The following is a 19,112-nucleotide window of genomic DNA, read 5'->3' on the forward strand; positions in this document are numbered from 1 at the left end:
GGGTCCCAGAGGTCAGGACGGTTGTGAGAAGAACAGACTACACGTTTGTCGTGTAAAATGATGTCGTATGTCCAATGGCGATGCTCGGCAGGGCCGGAAATGAAAATCATTGTGCGTTATAATAGACAGTGCCATTGAGAGACGTATCAGCCATCAAGGTGGCTGCATCTGAGTCGTCTGGGAGACTTTTATCGAGACCGAGGCCTGAAAACCTGAAGCGGACAAATATAAATGTAAAGACATTTGGGAATGAGAGGAGATACTAACTTCCCAGCTGCGTTTCCCAATAATAACCGAGGAACGACCACAGTATATCTGGCAGCCTGACTCGGAAATGTCTGAAGAGATTGAGACGTATTCCACTCCACCAATTTCGCCAGCAGACGCACGAGCGGACGGCATGCCTACAGAAAACGTGATTCGACCCTCGTTATCGAGAAAAAACAGTCGGCTATCACTGTTGTCGTCGTTGTCGTCACTGCATACAAACATCATATGGCATCATGACATTGTGGTAGAGCAACAGCCACCTTCGGGAAAGGCAGTGGCCCAACGGCTAAGTCCAGGTGATAATCCCACAGCGCCAATTCACCATGACCTCTTTGAGGCACCTCAATCTACCGAATCGTCCAGATCAACTTCAAGCTTGAGCGCAAGCTGCAGTCCCAGTTCACCGTTAACAATGCCTGTCGATCACAGGAATCTGTCTGCAAAATCACCTTGCTTTGTGCATTCACACCTAGATAAAGGAGCATCAGTACAGGACTGGCTTGATGTTCATGCAAAGGATAAAGAGGTACTAGGATCGGACGTCGGTGTCGCCAAGGCTCTTCAGCAACATCATCAGCCTCAACACCACCTTGAATTTCCTTACGCTGATGAGCTCTCAGAAGATGACGATGGCGATACATATGGCGGCAATCTGACGAAACAGCTGGCAGAGACGGCGGTCGGGGTTCGTGAAATGAGCAAGCAACTCGGTGAGTACTGTTCTTATTCTCAGACTTTTCCATTCACTCAACAATCATGTTCCTTCAGGGCGTGCTCGAATAAAATCCAATATCCAGAGCGTCCTCATCGTAACCAAGGCCAGGGATAACCGCCTTATCAACCTAACACGCGAGCTTGCATTATACCTGATGCTCAAACATCGCCAAGGGGGTCGAGGCCTTATTGTGTGAGTTTTGAGTTCAGTGTATTATTCAGGGCGTTTTACGAGGACTTCGCCAGCTATGTAGATCATCAACTGCGCAAATCCAAGAGGTTTGACGCCCAAGGCTTACAGAGAGATCATCCAGAATTGTTTGAGCCTCTCCCACGAAGACGGTCGTCCAGCAGCAATTCTCTCTCTTCCTTGACATCGTCATCCGCTCATCAAGATGATTTCAACACTCCCCAGGAGGGTCAGCTACGATACTGGACTAGTGACATGTGCAGAAATAGTCCACATCTGTTCGATTTTGTCATTACGGTAAGCGTTCCACCTAACGTGTCTCGTCGAGTCCACTTATTTCAATACTTAGCTCGGAGGAGATGGCACTGTTCTTTTCACGTCATGGCTCTTTCAGCGAATTGTTCCTCCCGTTCTCTCTTTCGCACTCGGCTCCCTCGGCTTTCTCACTAATTTTGACTTCGCTGACTATCAAGCGGTTGTAGACTCAGCCATCGACTCGGGTATTCGTGTCAACCTACGCATGCGATTCACTTGTACCGTCTACCGTGCTGTATTCGACAAGGGAAAGTGCCGCAAGGCCGTGAAAAAGGGTGAAACAGGTGAAATCATGATGAAGGACGTAAACAAAGGAGGATGGGAGGCACTCGAAGGTGGTTGGTCTGGCGGATTTACCACCTCGGAGGGTGGCAAGTGTTCGAAGGACAAAGAGATCATGTGCTTTACCACAAGGCCAGTCGAGACGTTTGAGGTCATCAATGATCTTGTGGTAGACCGGGGACCCAGTCCCTATGTCAGCTTGCTTGAATTATTTGGTGCGTTGCCTTCTCTGATATTTTGGGCATATATATTTATCATTCTGAAGGCGACGAACACCATATGACAACCGTGCAAGCCGATGGGCTTTGTGTAGCCACGCCCACCGGTTCTACTGCTTATTCGGTAAGATTCACACGATCACTAATTGGTCACCGATATAACTCTTTTCTTGGTGTAGTTATCTGCTGGAGGGTCATTGGTTCACCCCGAGATACCTGCAATACTTATCAGTCCTATCTGCCCTCACACACTATCGTTCCGTCCCATGCTTCTTCCCGACAGTATGGAGCTTCGCATATGTGTCCCATATAATTCTCGTAGCACAGCTTGGGTCTCTTTCGACGGCCGGGGCCGTGTGGAACTGCAACGTTTGTCATTAGATACCACTTTTCGTTCAGTTGCTTACTTCTTTTGCAGAGGGCGACCATATCAAAATAACTGCTTCCAAATACCCTTTCCCGACTGTTTGCGCGGATAAACAGTCGACTGATTGGTTCCATGCCATCTCACGAACCCTAAAATGGAATGAACGCGAGCGTCAAAAATCGTTTGTCGTAGTTGAAGAGGGCCCGTCACAGAAATCCAGCACGGGGAAATCGAGGAGGCCTAAAAGTATGAAGCAGGATGATATAATCGATGAAATTTTGGAGGATGAAGAGGAAGATGAGACGTCTGACGATGAAGATGACAAATTTGATATCGATGACTCTTCTCCCGAGGCTTCCACCATTGGACGCACTGGTACCCACATTCCGAACGGGTTAAATGCTACAGATGCTTCAGTCGGTATTACAAAAGCTCGTGAGGAAATGGACTCCCAGACAGATGAAGATTTGGTCTCAACACCGCAATTGGCTGCGCTTGCACTCACTCAAGGACGTCACCTCAAATCATCTCGATCGGCCAAATCACGTTCGCGTTCAAGGTCGGGGTTGCGTTCTGGTGTTGATACTCCAGGACGGTTCGCCGGACCTGCACATCGTCCGCCTCATATCAATCCTTACCACATGGACCATCAATTAAGGACGCCTTCCCCCGCACTTTCAAATTCTTCAGATGACTCGTTGTCGACTATGGATGTAGCTCAACGTGGTGCTCGGGATGATATTCATTCTCGGGAGCAATATTCAAGTGGTCGTAGTCGTATTCCCAAAGACAGGGAATTCGACGACAATCTTCAGACTCCCACCATCACAGATACACTCTCGGGTCATAGAAATCATCACCGAGTAGATTCGAGGGATTACGACCAACATCATCCCCGCGCTTTTGCTGTCTGGGGCAACGATGAGTCCGACAGTAATGCAAGTGACAGCGATCCTTGATCATTCAGAATATGTTAGGATTCTTCTCACCGTTCTTCTGCTGCCCTCTTTCTTCCCACTTTTTAACTTAATCATTTTACAATACCCAGACACCCTAGTTATATGTTGTTAGCATCGTTACTTGTACTTGACTTGTACTATGGATTTCCGGTCACATGGGTGGGTTCTACTTGACTATATGTTCAAGTTATGTAGTCGTCAGTTTATGTAAATTATGTAATTAAAGGCACTTGGTACTATGCTCGGCTGCCACCGCAGGGACACCCAAACGCATACTATGCATCCACGATAATACGGTCTCGACGGAGTCTCCACCGAAATATAGAAGCTCGGATGGCACCCACTCTCCTCTGATTCACAATTGGTGGGCTGTGACCAGCAATGTCTAAGATCTAGATGATTTACATGCTCGCACCATCTGGATTCAAGTTGTAGCAGAACCTACACATATCATTATGGTGTTTATAATACCATTTGCCGCTTTTCTCATTCGTCGACATCTTTTGCCATACTTTGCCAGTGGCCACTTACTTCTATGGCGCCATTCACCCTCAACCCATTCTCGTCCAAGTTATCCAGCCTCTCACATTCTCAAACCATTCCCTCCTCTTCAAGCAGATACAAACATCAACGAGATGATCTCATCTTTGTTTCCCTCCGAGTGCATAAGTTCTTGCATCCTATTGTCGTCTCCCCCAAGGTTTTTGTTGCGCTGGAGTTCCATTGCAATACTTCATTATCCACTATGCTTCTGAGCTTGTGAGGACCTCCTTTTATTCTCGTTGCTGCAATCAAGATCTCCCAACTTGAACGGATCCGCACTGATCTTAAATTCTCGCACGACATATTTCATCAGCACATCCACTCTGCGTAGACTGGCCTTTCCTTCGAGATATAGGCGTGGATTGATGAAGCCTTTGCTTGCAATCGTCTAATGTGGGTACAAGCACACAATAGAGATTGCGCGGTGACTTAATCCATTACGGATGTGGTGTGAATTGGAGTATGGATGCGACTGCGGCGGTCCAGTGAGTAATGATCACATCTAGTTTTTTCGTCTTTCCTCGAGCTTGAATATTTTGGAGATTGTGCAACTGGTATATTCTGTCTTCCGCACCATACTCCGCACGCCCACATATCCTTCTTCTCCTTTCAACTGTTTTAGGTTATCTCCTTCAAATCCCTCCGTAGACATTCAAGTCTTTTGCAACTATTCCTGCTGTTACAGTTTTTACGAGGCTGAGAGCACTTGACCCCGAGATCAATGCCTGTGTTCTTCACGATGTTGATTAAAGCATCGACATTGTCTACGAATTCCCGAATGACTTCTCTCGACATTTTGCGATGTAGTCTTTGATTCCGAGCTCCTTAATTTTATTTCTGGTTTCCGAGTTTTGATTTATAATTTTTCTTACGACCGCTTGATTTAACCATATCAGAAGTAGTTGTCCAGCGGTATGAGCGAAACTCCAATAATAATGGCCTTTGTAGTACTACTTCCCTTTGCAGATCTATATCTTTTCGTTGTCCAGACATCCATGATTGGAAGGACATGGACAGCTCATGGCGGCCAACTGCCATTTCATATTTCTGGATCTTAAGCTTTCGTAGTTTGTACCGCCATCTAGCGGGGTCGTGACACATCCCAGTGGGCCGGTGCAGGCTGAGAATGCATCCATAACCAGTAAACAGCGCTTATGAGGGGAGTGGGCTTTTATGTTCACAACGAGACTGCAAAAATCGTAAGCACTTCAGTCATATTTTATATATTCAAGTATTTAAGATTTCCCCTATTCCAAAATCTCCATTGCTCGAGCGGCATTAGTGAACTCAACATCAAACTACCAGTAATTCTTATGTCGTGCCATCAGCCATCTTTTGCACAGATGTCAATTGAAGTAGAAACACGGCTCACCGTAGTTCACTGTCACAACACGGCACTCATTCGTCCTATACACACGTCCAGATGGGCTACCACGTCGGTGAGTCGTGCTGTTAGATCCAAGACGCAAAATACTTATACTCACATATATCAGGCCCTCCATGATACATTTCTGCGTAGGGCAGCAGCTTTGAGACGTGCACAATGAAGGACACCCTGTGGTACTATCAATGTTGGTGGGACTGGCAGATACTAGTGCTATCAAGGAAGCAACGGCGAGGATAGAGGAGAAATGCATTGCTTGTGAGGATGTGATATGGGTTTAAATCGATCTGAATGAGACAGTGCTAGGAAAGCGACTTTTTATACTATGCGCTGAATATTATTCTTCATAGTCCGGGTGATGCAGGAAGAACATATCCATTTGGAGTCCCTTATCGAACAAGCAACTAGTGACACGTTCATAACATTAAATTATGATATTTCTTTCCTTCAGTGTGATGGTTCATGCCCTCGAGATTTACAATACACTTCATTCCGCAATCCCCCTTACGTTTCATATCTTGTGTGTACAACTCACTTTGGCTGTTACAAAAACTGGTGACTATTTCCTCAATAATCATTGGATGGATAGTCTTAAGGTTTGCAGAGCGAGGAATTATAAAATGATAAAACGGGACACGGATATCATAGAAGAGGTACTTATTGTTGAAGCGGAGCATCCTAATTCCACCTCTTTGGAGTATGCAGTCACGTCTCTTCCAAATTAACGAGCCGTCAATTTCTCGCACGTCCAATATTTTCTGCAACAAGTGATGCCAGCTGACGTTCTGAGTGCCAACGGACTTTTCAATAGAAAGGACTCGGAGCGAATGCCGTGCCAGACCCTGAGTGATTTGCATTTGCATCGTTGGACCACCTCACAAGATGCTATTGGTGCTCGGAATGCGCAATCGAGCGTGCTTGATTGTATGATCAAAGATTCGTCTACACCTGCAGGTACAGAAACTGATGGCGGCCTAGCTGATATAGTAAACTGCAGTGTCGTGGATTCCATGCTGTGAATACTTATAGAATAACCAACATCGGACTCGACGAAGGAATTTTTTCCATGTTCGGACCATCTGGATGAAACCGAAATATCGTATTCTTGTGCTACGTGTCTTGAAGAGGTCCTAAGTCTTCATGGTGATGGTCATGCGATGATCGAACAAGACGCAAGAAAGTAGGGCAATCAGACAGTTCAATCAGGTGCTCCTTGTAGAAACCTCATGAAAACAGTGGTCGAAGGCTCGCAGACAACATTGTCAGAATGATACCTGTGCCTAGAAACCATAGAATAAAACTTGATAGATGCAGCTGATGCCACTCTTACCCCATACCCGTCACGGAGATACAAGTGCAAGAGGCTAGGGCACTACATCATTTTTATGATGTGTGGGAAATTTATAGTTTACTGATGAGTCAGTGCATCGATGCTGATTGAAGTAGAAACATGACTAGGACTCACTGTAGTTCACTGACACACGAATGAAACCTATCACGCCGGTGAGTCGTGTGGTTAAATCCAAGACGCAAAATAGTTATACACTCACAGTCTCCATTGAGACCAGTGTCTGACACGTTTGCCCAGGGCAGCAAGTGTGCCAACCGCACTCTTGAGGACAGTTGTTGGTAATGTCAATGATGGGACTGGCAGATACTAGTGCTATCAAAGGAGAGATGCATTGTTTGTGAGAATGTGATATGGGGTCAAATTGATCTGAATGAAACAGCAGGAAGACAGGTTTTTATACCATGTGCTGAATATTACTCTTCAGGTTATGTGAGAAGAACCTATCCGTCATGATATGAAGTTCAAGTTGCTTTTCGAACATACAACCAGTGACACATTCCACATCCCTTTCCTTCCGCATGGCTCGCAACGCATTTCATGCACAGTTCTTCTTATATTTCATATTTTGCAGAGTACTCAAGAGGTCCACAGGGATGTATATTCCAAATTAACCAGCTGTCAATTCTTGATACATCCAATGATTTCTGCAATAAGCTGATGACAGCTGGCATTCAAAGTGGCGATGGATTTCTCAATAACAAGGAGCCGATGTCGGCATAGCCCCTAGACGATTTACATTCGGAACGTCGTTAGACTAACATAGGCTCGTGACCAGCCTGGCATATACTGCCACGGATACTAAAGTGGTGTAGCCAGGTCGATCTCGAAGTGGCTGGCAGAGCGAAGCGATGAGTTGTGAAATTTGATAGGTACTGGTCGTGCCGGAGGTAGTTCCGATCATATAGCACAAGTTATGCATCTGTTCTCGCTCAGACTGTACGCGCGCTATGTTGAGTTTCAACCATGAGTTCTGCATCGCTCGCTGCTCGAGATACAATTGAGAATTTCCCAATGGACTTTACGAGGGCCCTCTCAACGACACAACTTATCAGCAAGTTCGGGAGAGTTTCTTGCAACTCGATCTTCTTTCCCAATGATACATCATTTTAAATGCCCTGATTAATTATCAGTGCTCTGGCGCGTCGATGAAGACATTTTTTCCATGTTCAGATGCAACCGGGATGTCGAATTCTTGTGTTACGTGTCATGACAGGGTTCTGACATCTCAGGCCTCAGTTTTCACAGTGGTGATCGTGCAGTCAAGAAGCAAATAACTAGGGCAATGTGACACGTTGTTCAATCAGGTGTTCCTCATTTCTACAAGGCCTCTGATAGAAATGAAGAAATGCCTGTGATCGAGGGTTGTAAGCAGGATGTCTAGGCAAAACAAATCTACATCTCAATGGTAACAGGTAAATGACGCCGCTGGTAGTGCAAGCATGTCCGGTGTGCCCTGCAGATAGACTGAACTCCAAATGGTTCTCGGATATTAACACCGCGTGCGCGAATGATGGGCAGCTGCAGTAACTAGACAAGGCTGTAGATGCAACATTGGAGCGCAGAGTAACTGAAGGCTCATCATTCAGCCGCAAAATTTGTGGGTATGGAATTATTACTTGCCACATTCATGAGCAATAGTGTCAAAGGCAGCTATATCTATCGTGTCTAGAAGGGCAGCGTGAAGCATTCAAATGCCTTCTTCTACTACATGCGGTGTTTGTGAGCGTCCTGTCGTTAGAAAGGAGATATCTGAGAGGGCATATAGCTACTAGTAAGGCTTCGTCTAAGTCGAACGCCTGGATGCTTGCTTGTAGGACACGTACCGGCATCTTCTTCTCAGTCGCAAGGATCTGCTTCAGACAAGTTGCCATTCACAAAATATGTGCCATGGACAGATCGGTCATTGTTGAAGCGTAATTTCATCGAACCGAACTCAAAATTGAAGTATCTCTGAGGTTGCTAGTAAATGATGCAGTGCGTGTGTGTGCGCACATTAAGGATACAGGAACATGGTTTATGATCCGTGAAAGACGCTCCATAGACAAGCTGAGCGCGAAGAGATTGGCCAGAAACATAAATGTGTGGCTGCTCACCTCGTCTGTAGCAGCAAACATCACTGAGCACTGAGATCAGAGTGAGCGCGGCGCCATCCACTGCATCACCAATGATGCATTCTTGTGAAGTACATTTTCCAGAGCTACATGACAACGCAGAGGCAGCACTAGCGCCAGTGAAGGATGCACCTGCAGTAGGGACCATTGTAGATGTGAGAAGGGATGCCGAAGGTGAAATTTAGTTCAGGCAAACCGTGAAAGTGTTGTCGTCGTTGAATGTCTGCTGTTCTAGTGCATACTCCGCTGTCCATCGACTGGTTCATCGTAAGCAATAAACTAATGCACCTTTCGATATTGGACTTGCTAGATTCTGGACCTAGTTTAGGATCAGCCAAGTTCTGTGCGCCAAATAGAACATCACCAGGACCCATCCATCTATTGTATAGAAATTCGTCTGTTCTCGTTGCAAGCAGAGTTAGGATGCTTTCTGGAAGCCTAAGATGTGGTGTTGTGAGTGAGCGCGCTCCCTTCGATCTCGTTTTAGTTACGACTGGTTTGTGCCAGTACTTACCACAACTATCAAGTTAAGTAGTGTATATGCTCCAGGAAGCCGTCATTTGGAAGTAGTAGATCAAGTTCGGCTTACGCGCTTCAATTGCTTCGTGTGAATTATATTTCCGCATCCCCTCCCAAAACTCTTCGAGTGCAACAAAGAGAGGTAGCTTCTCATGATAATCTGTTCAGCAACTGATACCAATGGTAGCCACCTCACTACGTCACGCATTAACCGGTTGCTGAGACCTTTGCGCAACAAATGCTTGAGTTTGAGCAAGTTGTTGTCCACCGCTCGGCACAGTGCGTCTCGCAGCACATACTCGTCACATAGTCAAGTCTGGCCACTTGATTCCCCTCCACCACTTACCCTCCTTCCTCAACCGTCCTCTGCCATTAGAGGGAGGTTCAGCTATTTCGACAAAGCAGAAGACCTGGAGCTCTCTCGCTTGATTCACGCAGTTTGTGATGCCTTTCGATGTGTCCTTCAGGTCACGCACGGAACGGTGCCAGGGGAATCAGTCCCCAGCCTGGCAGCTATGTGCTGCTTCGTAGTTGGAGAAAATGTTCCGCTCAGTGGCATCGGAATGCGCGACAGTCAAGAGGAGGTGGTAGATGAAGATGAGCTGATGAAAACTATGGAAGACATCTATGACGCCATCCCAACTTACTATCGACGGTGAGTGGGCTTGGTTATTCATCTGCGAAAATTCATTGTCTCCCTTGCAGACATTCCATCGCGTCCCATGCACTTTCCCTTGTGCTAGCAATTTGTCCACATCACCACACGCTTATCAGCACTCTTCTGGACATCTGCTTGTCATTTTGTCTAGTTCACGAATCGCGTCGTTTGCTCGACATAATCCTTAATATTGCCTTTCTGTCCACCGGATCTCCTCCTCCAATCACGCACCTAGGACATGTCTCCTACCTTTCCGATCTTCTCGCTCGGTGGCTATCTGGGAACAGCGAAATAATGCCTTCTGATGCTATTCCGTTATTCTCAGTCTCAACGTTCTCGCGAGCGGTCGCAGATACTCTATCTCAACAAGATGTCTCTTTATGGGGATGCAAAGCGGTCGCTAGGTTCTCTCGCGGCGTTGAAGTGACCGACATCGACTCTTTTATTACCCTTATGGATTCTCTAGTCGAAACCATACATGATTATTGCCCGGCGCGGTCTGGAAAGGGGAAGGAGAAGGAAACCCTAGATATTGCGGCTATTCGCTACTGCTTGCGTGATTGGATGAACAGGTTGTTTGCGGTCACCGTTAGCACCTCCGCAGAACTTGCAGATGAATCTCGCCATTCTGATATTGACTCTATCATTATGTTACTCGACCGATGTCGAAGCTACGGAATGCATACCCTGAGACTGGGTGATTCACCTCAACCTTCTCAAGACGAACTTCCTGACGCAATCACGATACTCGCCACGCACCTTCATATTACATATTCACTAGCGGGTTATGATCCATGTCTCTTGGATCTGCTTCGTGAGGTTTCACCTATTCCTACAACGTTCACTCGCCTCGTTGAACATATGCACCGAGGTTCCGCACAAGATTTTATGACATCGCTACAGCAGTCCTCGTCAACTTTACAAACACACAAGCTACTACAGCTGGACGCTTCCCTGTGGGCCTGCGCCCTTCGTGTCTTCGAGAGCACCCCAAAAGGCACTTCTAAAGAGATTCAGAAATTTAAGCTTCTCTTGATCGATGGTGTGGACGAGGCCGAACGCCGGTTATTCGGAGCTGGTCCATCCGATAGCAGCCCAGCCGTTCGGCTACCAGGACAGAGCAAGAGATCCCGCGGTGTGCACCATCGTCGGCCGAGTGGAGAATGGGAGTGGGAGGAAATGGTTGGCTGCTGGATCCGCAAGACGCCTGCTCAAGTGAAGAAAAAGAGGAAGATTGCACGCGTTGTTTTGCACGAGAGCCCTGTTTTCATTAAACGTTTATTGCACAGAGGCACCCATCGATATGTAACTCAGGGCTCCTCTCGTGTCGCAGTTCCACACAAATCTGCGAGGTCTGTGGCGAGGCCTACCACACCCAGGACTCGCGACTGTCTTTCTTCGCTTTCCTCACGAGGAAGCGAAAACTTTGCGGAAGACTCAAATGATCATTCTTGGTGGAGTGGAGAAAACGAGAAAGAGAATCTAATGCCAAGTTCGCCCTTGGCGGAACGTCGACCAGCACCACTCAGACCACGTCACTCTAACTTCTCTTCGATCCTGATGGACGCTCAAAAGAACAGAGTTGATCTACATGATTTTAAATCCCCTACAACTAGCATCTTGTCCAGTTCCAAACGATCGCAGCCATCGTTATCTCGGAAACTATCTGTCTATTCGCCTGCGGCTATGTTGCCTTCTGATGACTCTATGGACCTGTTCGCGTACGTGACTTCTCCGTTTAAGACCTAGTTTTGATTGGCTTGTGACGCTTGTTCTGTATAACAATTTAAATCACATATCATAACGTTGAATTTTCAGATACTTCGAGGCTTGTAATCGTACACGGCTAGCGTTCGCTGTCACAAGCGGTACAATTACTAAACATTCTAATCGCACCACCAAATTGATGCCAAGGGTACAAATCTCTCGGTTGACATCTGTGCAGGTACAACACTATCATGGGCTGCTCCGTATGAACTTGTTCTTTCTTTTTTTCTTTCTTCTCTTTTGAAAAAAAAAAAAAAGAAAGTCAAAGTTCTCCCAACTCGCCTCTCTGTTCTGTGACTTTCAACATAACCTTATCACACACCTGAAGTGTCACTGTGATCCAATCAACATCACCATCTACAATCCGATGGGACTTTTTCTTGTGCGCAATCTAGGCGATGTTCTGCTTTAGCAGCACGGTTTTCCTAGATTGGTTGGGATAAGGAATTGAGCGCGGTTCTTGTGGTACGCACTTGTACTCACCAATCAGTGACCCCAATGACAGTACGACAGAATGCGTGTCTACATTGTTACCGTATGGACCCCGCACGCTGAATGTGATGATTGATACCTTGTTTGTATATGCCCTGATCCGTCAGCACTGCAGTAATTGCTTGCACGACTCGGAAGCAGGATATACTCCCCATGAGAAGTTATACCAGAATGCAGCATACACAGGAGGAATGGAATTCCGTATCGCAGATGGGAATAAGATAGTTGGTAGTACGGAGCTGGAGGGAATGCTCGAGAGCGGCGGGGTTGGTGATGCAGCGGGTGTCCACGAGCGCGATATACGCTACATTATCGGCTTAGCGACTTGGGCTCATGGGCACCCCCAGTGTATAGCCTATCAGCTATACGATGCACGAATGCAGGATCGGAGTTGGAGTGGCACCTGTGGATGTATGGCCCGCTGGGCTTCACTAGATCTAGAAGATCCAAAAGTTTAGATTGGATGTTCGTTCGAGACTTCAAGTTGCTTACCTTACAAGCGCCAATTATAATGCATATGGCTACCGATAAGTAGATCTTGCGGTTGATAATATCTGTTTTCCATAGCCGGATCACATACTATGGTGCCTTGTATTGCGGTTGTGAAGCGATCGCTCCGTCGATTGCCATGAGGGACACCGAGTCTGGTGCCCTGGTAAGAGCGAGAATTATAAATGTGTCCCCCTGTTGTGAACAGACATCTTGAATAAAATGCTGAGGGTATCGCGTCGCACCTGAGCCTCATTGTAAAATTGTGCACAATTTGTGGCTGAAACACTGCTGGTATGAGAGATGACACAGAGAAAAATACGCACTGCACTCACATATCATCTTTGATCATATTGTCTGATTGAATGAAGTACATTGATGACATATATGACAGGGCTGCGATTTTGGGATCATTGAGGAGACCTGAAAATAGAGTGACAACATTCTTGGCGGTGGTCGGTGGTCGGTGGTCGTCGTGGCGAGCACAGAAACTGACACTGTTGTCACGCGTGACAATGATGAGTCACACTACGTTACAGTCTGGACCTAGGGTTTCCATTTCCCGGACGTCCTCGACATTCACTGATCATCGATTACTGGATCCCCAGTTTCGAAATATTAACACTTTAACTCGAACGTTTACTTTGTACAGGAAACAAAGTGAGTTTCGCTGCAGGCATAGGTTAGGTCTATACTCGACTCCATCTGAAGAGGATCCAGGTTGAGTGGAATTGAGTAGGCTAGGGGGCGGCCGGTAATTAAAGGACAACCTCGTTGTACTTCGCCACACTGGTGGCGTGGTATTATTCCTGAACCTCAGATCCATGCGTTGGTACCAACACCGTCTCATCACCCCAAAGGGCAAACCATAGGAACCTTTTTTGTCTTTACCAAGTTCCATCCACTGGGTATCGGTTTGCACAATTTTGGCGCCACCAGTTCTTTTGCCTGCAAAGGTCACATCTCCACCAGTTGAGGGTCTAGATCCCTTTTGAATCATATGTCGAAGAGCGTGGTCATCATTGGTCAAACTGGGGTGGGGAAAAGCTCTCTCATTAACATGCTTTGTCCCGGGGCTGAAGCTCGTACCTCGAACGACACAATTGGTTGCACAGAAGTAGAGAAGAAGTACCCATGTGACCTTGGGACCGAATGTCCTTGTCAAGTACACGACACAATTGGTCTTGAAGAAGGGTCTTGGGGCTTCCTTTGGGCTCCAAAGGCCGAAAAGCGGCTCAAAACTTACTTGAAGAAGATCAAGGGCCCGTGCCTTCTGGTATACTGCATTCCGGGAAGGCGAGGCTCTCTGAAGAAGTCGCATGGGCGCAACTATAAGAAGTTCAAGTCGGTGCTAGGCAAAAATGTGCCGGTCGTAGTGGTTGTCACCAGTTTGGAGAATTTTGAAGCTCCTTTGAAGAGTTGGTGGGCGAACAATCTGGATATACTCAAAACTCTTGGTATTCCGGAGTATACTGGACATGCATGCATTACCACGCTAACCAAGACTGACCTAAAGATCCTTGGCAAGGAAGAAAAACTGTACGATAAATCCTGTGACGATGTCAAAGCTCTCATCACAAGTTTTCTTTCCCAAATATAACGATAGATTCATATATAACGATGGTGGAGTCTGCGAGTTTATCTCATCTTTATATTGATTTTCATCAGACATTTCACTTACTAGCTAGAGCATCGATTCTCCGGAAGTCAAATATTTGTATGAGTCCTGCAGCTGGTGTTTTTCCATAGCTGGATATGATGAGGGCTTGACAATGCTCGAGAGCGGGATGGATGTCCGCTCAGCTTAGTGATAGCCGAGGGTACCCGACTCAGGTTCACGGACCCCACACAGCTTGCTATAGCCCGCCGCTGGCCTTCGCTGGCTCCAATGCTCGTGGGACTTAGTAAGCTTCATCCGCATAGAATAACGACCTTGTGGTTAATCTGCAACTGGTATCCCATAGAGCTTGAACTCTCAGGATGGATTTGATCTAGGTTTCCATTACGATTGTAGCGAATAGTGCTGCCGCGCGCCTCGATCAAGGTTCAATATTAACATACTTACAAAACCCTACCTATTACCTGCGGTACTTTGCATCCTTTCTACCCCGTCCCCATTATGACCCCCACCCTCATAGAACATATTCCTACCCCGCCTTCCGCGCAGTTTGATCCCAGCGTACTTCTCGAGCAGTCCAAATCCCTTATTCAGTCTAAAGTAGCAATACAACCATGGGTCACACAAGTAAGTCATATGTTGAATGGCACCGGCATGTAGCTCACTGTCTTATGCGCGCCAGCTTACGCACCTTGCCTCGCAATACCACCTTAGCGAATACAACCGTATAAAGTATGGCCACCGAGGTACATCATTTGTTCCCATCATTCAAACCATTTTCCCTAACCGCCGCTGCAGGCTGTCCCATTCCATATGCACCACTATTACTGCACGCGCCGGACACCTTTCATGATATGCGCATACGGCAGGTAGCAAATACGAGTGGTGTACTGTGGTGGCCATGTCCAGAGGCGTCCTGCCCCATGGCACAAGTCATACCCGCTTCCGAACAGCGCGATGCACTCCTTACCGGAAATGCTTGTCCTTGCCTCTACCCGCTTCTCGAGAAAGAGCTCAACGCAGCGCTCCAGGATACTCTTTCTTCACAAATCTCACCCCCAGAAGACTTCTCGCATCACAGCGTGCCCGTCAAAACGTCTACAACCCATCCGTTAAAGTTCGTCTTAATTCACTTGTGAAGAACTCTGGCTCATACTTTTCTTTCAAATGTAGCATATCCACCATCTTGCCTCCGGAACTATTACCTGCAATGTCATCACATCTTATAATCAATCCCGAGCCCTCACCTGTCATCTTCTATATACCGGATTTCTATACCCTGCATCGCATCACAGATTATGCCCAGCACATCCCATCAACAACGAGCCCTACCTCTCTAACAGTCTCACGTAAGGCTCACTCGCGTCGGTCAACTCGAATTCCGCTATTATCCTCGATACCCGCGCATTCTTCTTCACCAGAATCTATTCCTCGTACCCCTCCCCTTCCGGTACCCCCAGCATTTATGAACCAGCCACCGCAGTCCATAATTGAGGCTCTTCAGGCTGCCATTGACACGCGCTTAACAACACTTGCTACCAAAACTCGACCTTCGCTTCCATCAATAGCGAAGCTTCCTTCTCCTACTCTTCAACACAGTACCAAAGTTCGCATGGTATCCGATGATTTCGCGAGCAACAGGTCTTCTTCCGCACAAAGAGGGACTTCGGCTCTTCCGAAGGTTGGCTTTCCTTCTATGCTCGATTTCCTTAATTCCAGCGAACGTGAACAGTGAGTCCATGCCGTCACTGTTCTTTGTGCGTAAGCCTGATGATGTAGATTAGCATTTTCGGTTGCATCGCAGAATCCCACCAAGTTGAGAGCGTCCAGCGCATCACTCCGTCCAACATCAAACATTCATGGTACCAAGCGCTGTTTCAAGCTGGGTAACTTGATGTTGTCCTCGTGTCCAGGAAAGAAGGGTACGTTTTACTCACGACACAAGTGTATTCGCTGACTAGTCTCAAAACGGCCGCTAGTGCGCCTCGCAGGTCCGGTCAGGGGACGTAGCGCCGTTTGTCGAGATCTCGACACTGATTTACGACGTATAAGCCAAGCTGGAGCACGCTGTATTGTCTGGTTAGTTGACGGATCGATATGTTCTGTGCATAATTGACTGTTTGCAGTTGCCTCGATGACGAAGAGCTTGAGTTTCTTGGAATTTGCTGGTCAGACTATGTGAGCTCTGCGCACCGGGCAGGAATGGACATCCTTCGGTAAGTACCCGTTTATTCAATTACTCAGTTGCTCACTTTCATCATGCTGCAGGATACCACTACCTGAAGGTCTTGCTCCGCTATCGCCACAGTCATTAGACGAGTCCCTGACAAAACTCATCGACCGTTACACCATGCGTGGCGCGAGTATCCTTGTGCATTGTCGTGGGGGTTTGGGTAGGGCAGGCCTCGTAGCGTGCTGTTGGGCGCTAAAAATCGGCTTGTGCGGATGGATCAACATGGACCTATCACCGAACCCAGCAGAAGGCGCCGATGGCCTAGAAAATTATGTGAGGAGGGACACCTTACAACTCGTCGAGCGCGCGATCGCTGTTGTACGGAGACGGCGAAGCGTCAAGGCCATCGAGACGCTGGAACAGGTGCGGTTTTTGACTGAGTATGTGGACTTTTTGCGGGATGGACAGACGTGATTTATGGCTTGTTTATTCATTTTATTTGGGTCGATGGCGTGTGGTTTTGATTTGTGGTTATAACCTTTATTAATATTGTTGTTGTTTTCGTGTGTGGGGTTAGTAGGAAGTTGTGTTTTGAGGCTCTCCAGACATTATTATATTACAGAGTTGCAATGAGGACACTGCGTAATTTGAATTCTTATTTCCGCTACTTATGAGTCAATTTGATTTCACAAACTCGCCACGCGGTCTACTTCAAAGCAAGAGACGCGTCCGATCACCACAGTAGAGCTAGAATCATCTCATCTTCACCCAGTGAAACGGCCGGCGGGGACGGCGGACCGGTGAGAGCACGCCTCACACCAGGACATTCATGACTTTAGAGATAAGAAACAGTCCCTGGAGATTGCCATACGTATCCTCAACGGACACAAATTGGAATAACAAAACAGCTTTTCAACTACATACATGCATATGCTCACAACTGTAGGATGCAAAACTGATCAAGATAAAATGCAGTAACACCTGGGGTAGAACATCAAATGAGAACCTCCATCCCGCCCCATTCCAACACCCTGAACAAAGTCACATCACCAGCTCTTGCAGGATCGACTCCGACTACATCTACCCACCAATCAACGTCTTTCTCTGCTTGCATTTGTGCATTAGCCCAATCTGCTAGGTGCTCCTTACGGATACCCTTGAACAACATGCATACACGAGTCACAACGTCAGGCTGGGGAGAAATGCTAAGTGAAGCGGCGCGTTCGTATGCCGCTTGAGGGATAAATCGGAGGGCAATGTATTCGTGCTTGAGGATAGATGGTAGCCAGTAGCTGTCATGACAGTTTTAGTGACGTGTTTATGATTTGACAGTCCGAGGTAGCGCATATGTACGCACGTTATGAACGATGTTCTAGCTTCGGTATGGAGTCCCAAAAGCTTGAGTGATTTATCGAGGTAAACAGTGACTTTATGCACTGGAATAACGATTGAATCCGTATCATCGAGACTGCTGTATATTGGATTGAACGTATCCGCTGGTTGCGGTTTGGATGATGGTGAACGAGGAAATGCTTGCAAATTCGTTCTGCAAAAGTAGTACAAATTAGGAGAGTGATTTCTGTATGATCAAGATACTTACTCTGCCTCCCAGAACAAGTATGAGACGTCTAGACCAGAATTGTGTTCAGTCAGACCCCCATCTTTACGGGTACTGACATTCCATTCTAAATGCCGTTTATGGTCATCCGTGGCAACAACGGGATAGATGACAGAGAGGCTCCACTCGGGAATAAGGGACAGCTTGACCGAAACATCGATGTCGGCGGGCGAGTGTAGATAAATGACTGGCTTTGCAAAAGATGTCGGCCCCGACTGAAGATTGATGGAGTCACCATCCTCGATGGCGTACGATCCGATACTACGATCCTCGCACAATATCGTCCCACCCCAGACTGCCTTTATATTGGTGGGACTACACCCCAATATTGTACTGGCGTCTGCAACGAGTTTGCCCACTTGCGTTGCCCTTGAAATTTCAGCGCTCCGAATCTCGCCGGATGGAAGACCAACTTTGATTGTGATTTCGTGTGGTCTTGACTTCAATACTGGTCCAGGTGCCGATTGATTGTAAGGCGGTGGAATAGTCCACTGGAGCGGTGACGAGAAGGGCAATGTCGCTTCTGTGGCACGAGTAATTTCGATGACGTTCAACAAGTCAACGACATCATCCCATACTTCAGGCGTGATGTCCACATAGCATCCCCCGCAAACATCGAGTTGATTGGTCTGCAACGTGATCATATCTTTCGGAATGCCTGGGAAATATTTGCAGGCGGTGTCGAGCATGAGCTTATTATGATGTCGATATCTATGAGTCACTAAAGATTTCAATAGTTGTTCCGCCTACATTATAGGACCTTTGTCGTTTAACCATGACCCGTTTTTGGCCATGTTTAAGGATGAGCACTGGTTGTGGGTTGTGTTTCACTTCAACAGTCGCAGTCTTCTCCCAAAATGGTGTACCACTAGCTGTAGGAACAGACATTTAGAGATACGACAACTTGGTTGGGTTCAAGTAGAGTAACAATGCTGAGACTGAGCGCTGAGCACCCTGGCACATCATGCACAAATAGCGTAGATGCGACAGTCGCGTATCTATAGTTGAAAATATCTGAATTTTGAAAGTAGCATCTGGGATGCATACTTAGACTGTACAGCCACACGCTTACAT

The 19,112-nt window shown here is 47.0% G+C and overlaps 5 protein-coding genes across 5 annotated transcripts; 4 read left to right on the plus strand and 1 right to left on the minus strand.

The window, feature by feature from the left end:
* Positions 1–400: 400 nt before the first annotated feature.
* EDB93DRAFT_1095925 (ATP-NAD kinase-like domain-containing protein) lies at positions 401–3,315 on the plus strand (the record flags this gene model as incomplete). The annotated part of the gene is made up of 7 exons (XM_041446743.1): positions 401–980; positions 1,039–1,177; positions 1,231–1,471; positions 1,524–1,986; positions 2,037–2,113; positions 2,169–2,358; positions 2,408–3,315. 7 exons carry the CDS (start codon positions 401–403, stop codon positions 3,313–3,315), a joined length of 2,598 nt encoding a protein of 865 aa, XP_041301390.1.
* A 6,060-nt stretch (positions 3,316–9,375) lies between these two features.
* Positions 9,376–11,111, plus strand: EDB93DRAFT_1095928 (uncharacterized protein; the record flags this gene model as incomplete). Its single annotated transcript, XM_041446745.1, has 2 exons — positions 9,376–9,878; positions 9,929–11,111. Coding segments are annotated over 2 exons (1,686 nt in total), but the record flags the coding sequence as incomplete, so codon positions are not given.
* A 2,069-nt stretch (positions 11,112–13,180) lies between these two features.
* Positions 13,181–14,461, plus strand: EDB93DRAFT_1184319 (uncharacterized protein). Its single transcript, XM_041450755.1, has one exon. The coding sequence runs from the start codon at positions 13,630–13,632 to the stop codon at positions 14,227–14,229; it is 600 nt and encodes a 199-aa protein (XP_041301392.1). The 5' UTR covers positions 13,181–13,629; the 3' UTR covers positions 14,230–14,461.
* Positions 14,458–17,158, plus strand: EDB93DRAFT_1184323 (uncharacterized protein). Its single transcript, XM_041450756.1, has 9 exons — positions 14,458–14,533; positions 14,594–14,874; positions 14,930–14,993; positions 15,046–15,364; positions 15,421–15,978; positions 16,027–16,169; positions 16,227–16,326; positions 16,374–16,463; positions 16,516–17,158. Exons 2-9 carry the CDS (start codon positions 14,749–14,751, stop codon positions 16,892–16,894), a joined length of 1,779 nt encoding a protein of 592 aa, XP_041301393.1. The 5' UTR covers positions 14,458–14,533; positions 14,594–14,748; the 3' UTR covers positions 16,895–17,158.
* Positions 17,159–17,260: 102 nt separating this feature from the next.
* On the minus strand, positions 17,261–19,034 carry EDB93DRAFT_1184327 (uncharacterized protein). The gene is made up of 4 exons (XM_041450757.1): positions 18,789–19,034; positions 18,021–18,730; positions 17,778–17,966; positions 17,261–17,712 (listed from the first exon to the last, which is right to left on the minus strand). Exons 1-4 carry the CDS (start codon positions 18,924–18,926, stop codon positions 17,415–17,417), a joined length of 1,335 nt encoding a protein of 444 aa, XP_041301394.1. The 5' UTR covers positions 18,927–19,034; the 3' UTR covers positions 17,261–17,414.
* Between the last annotated feature and the right edge of the window lie 78 nt (positions 19,035–19,112).

Source organism: Suillus bovinus (genome assembly GCF_016758785.1).
Source record: "Suillus bovinus strain UH-Sbo-P2 chromosome Unknown EDB93scaffold_130, whole genome shotgun sequence".
NCBI classification, from domain to species: domain Eukaryota; kingdom Fungi; phylum Basidiomycota; class Agaricomycetes; order Boletales; family Suillaceae; genus Suillus; species Suillus bovinus.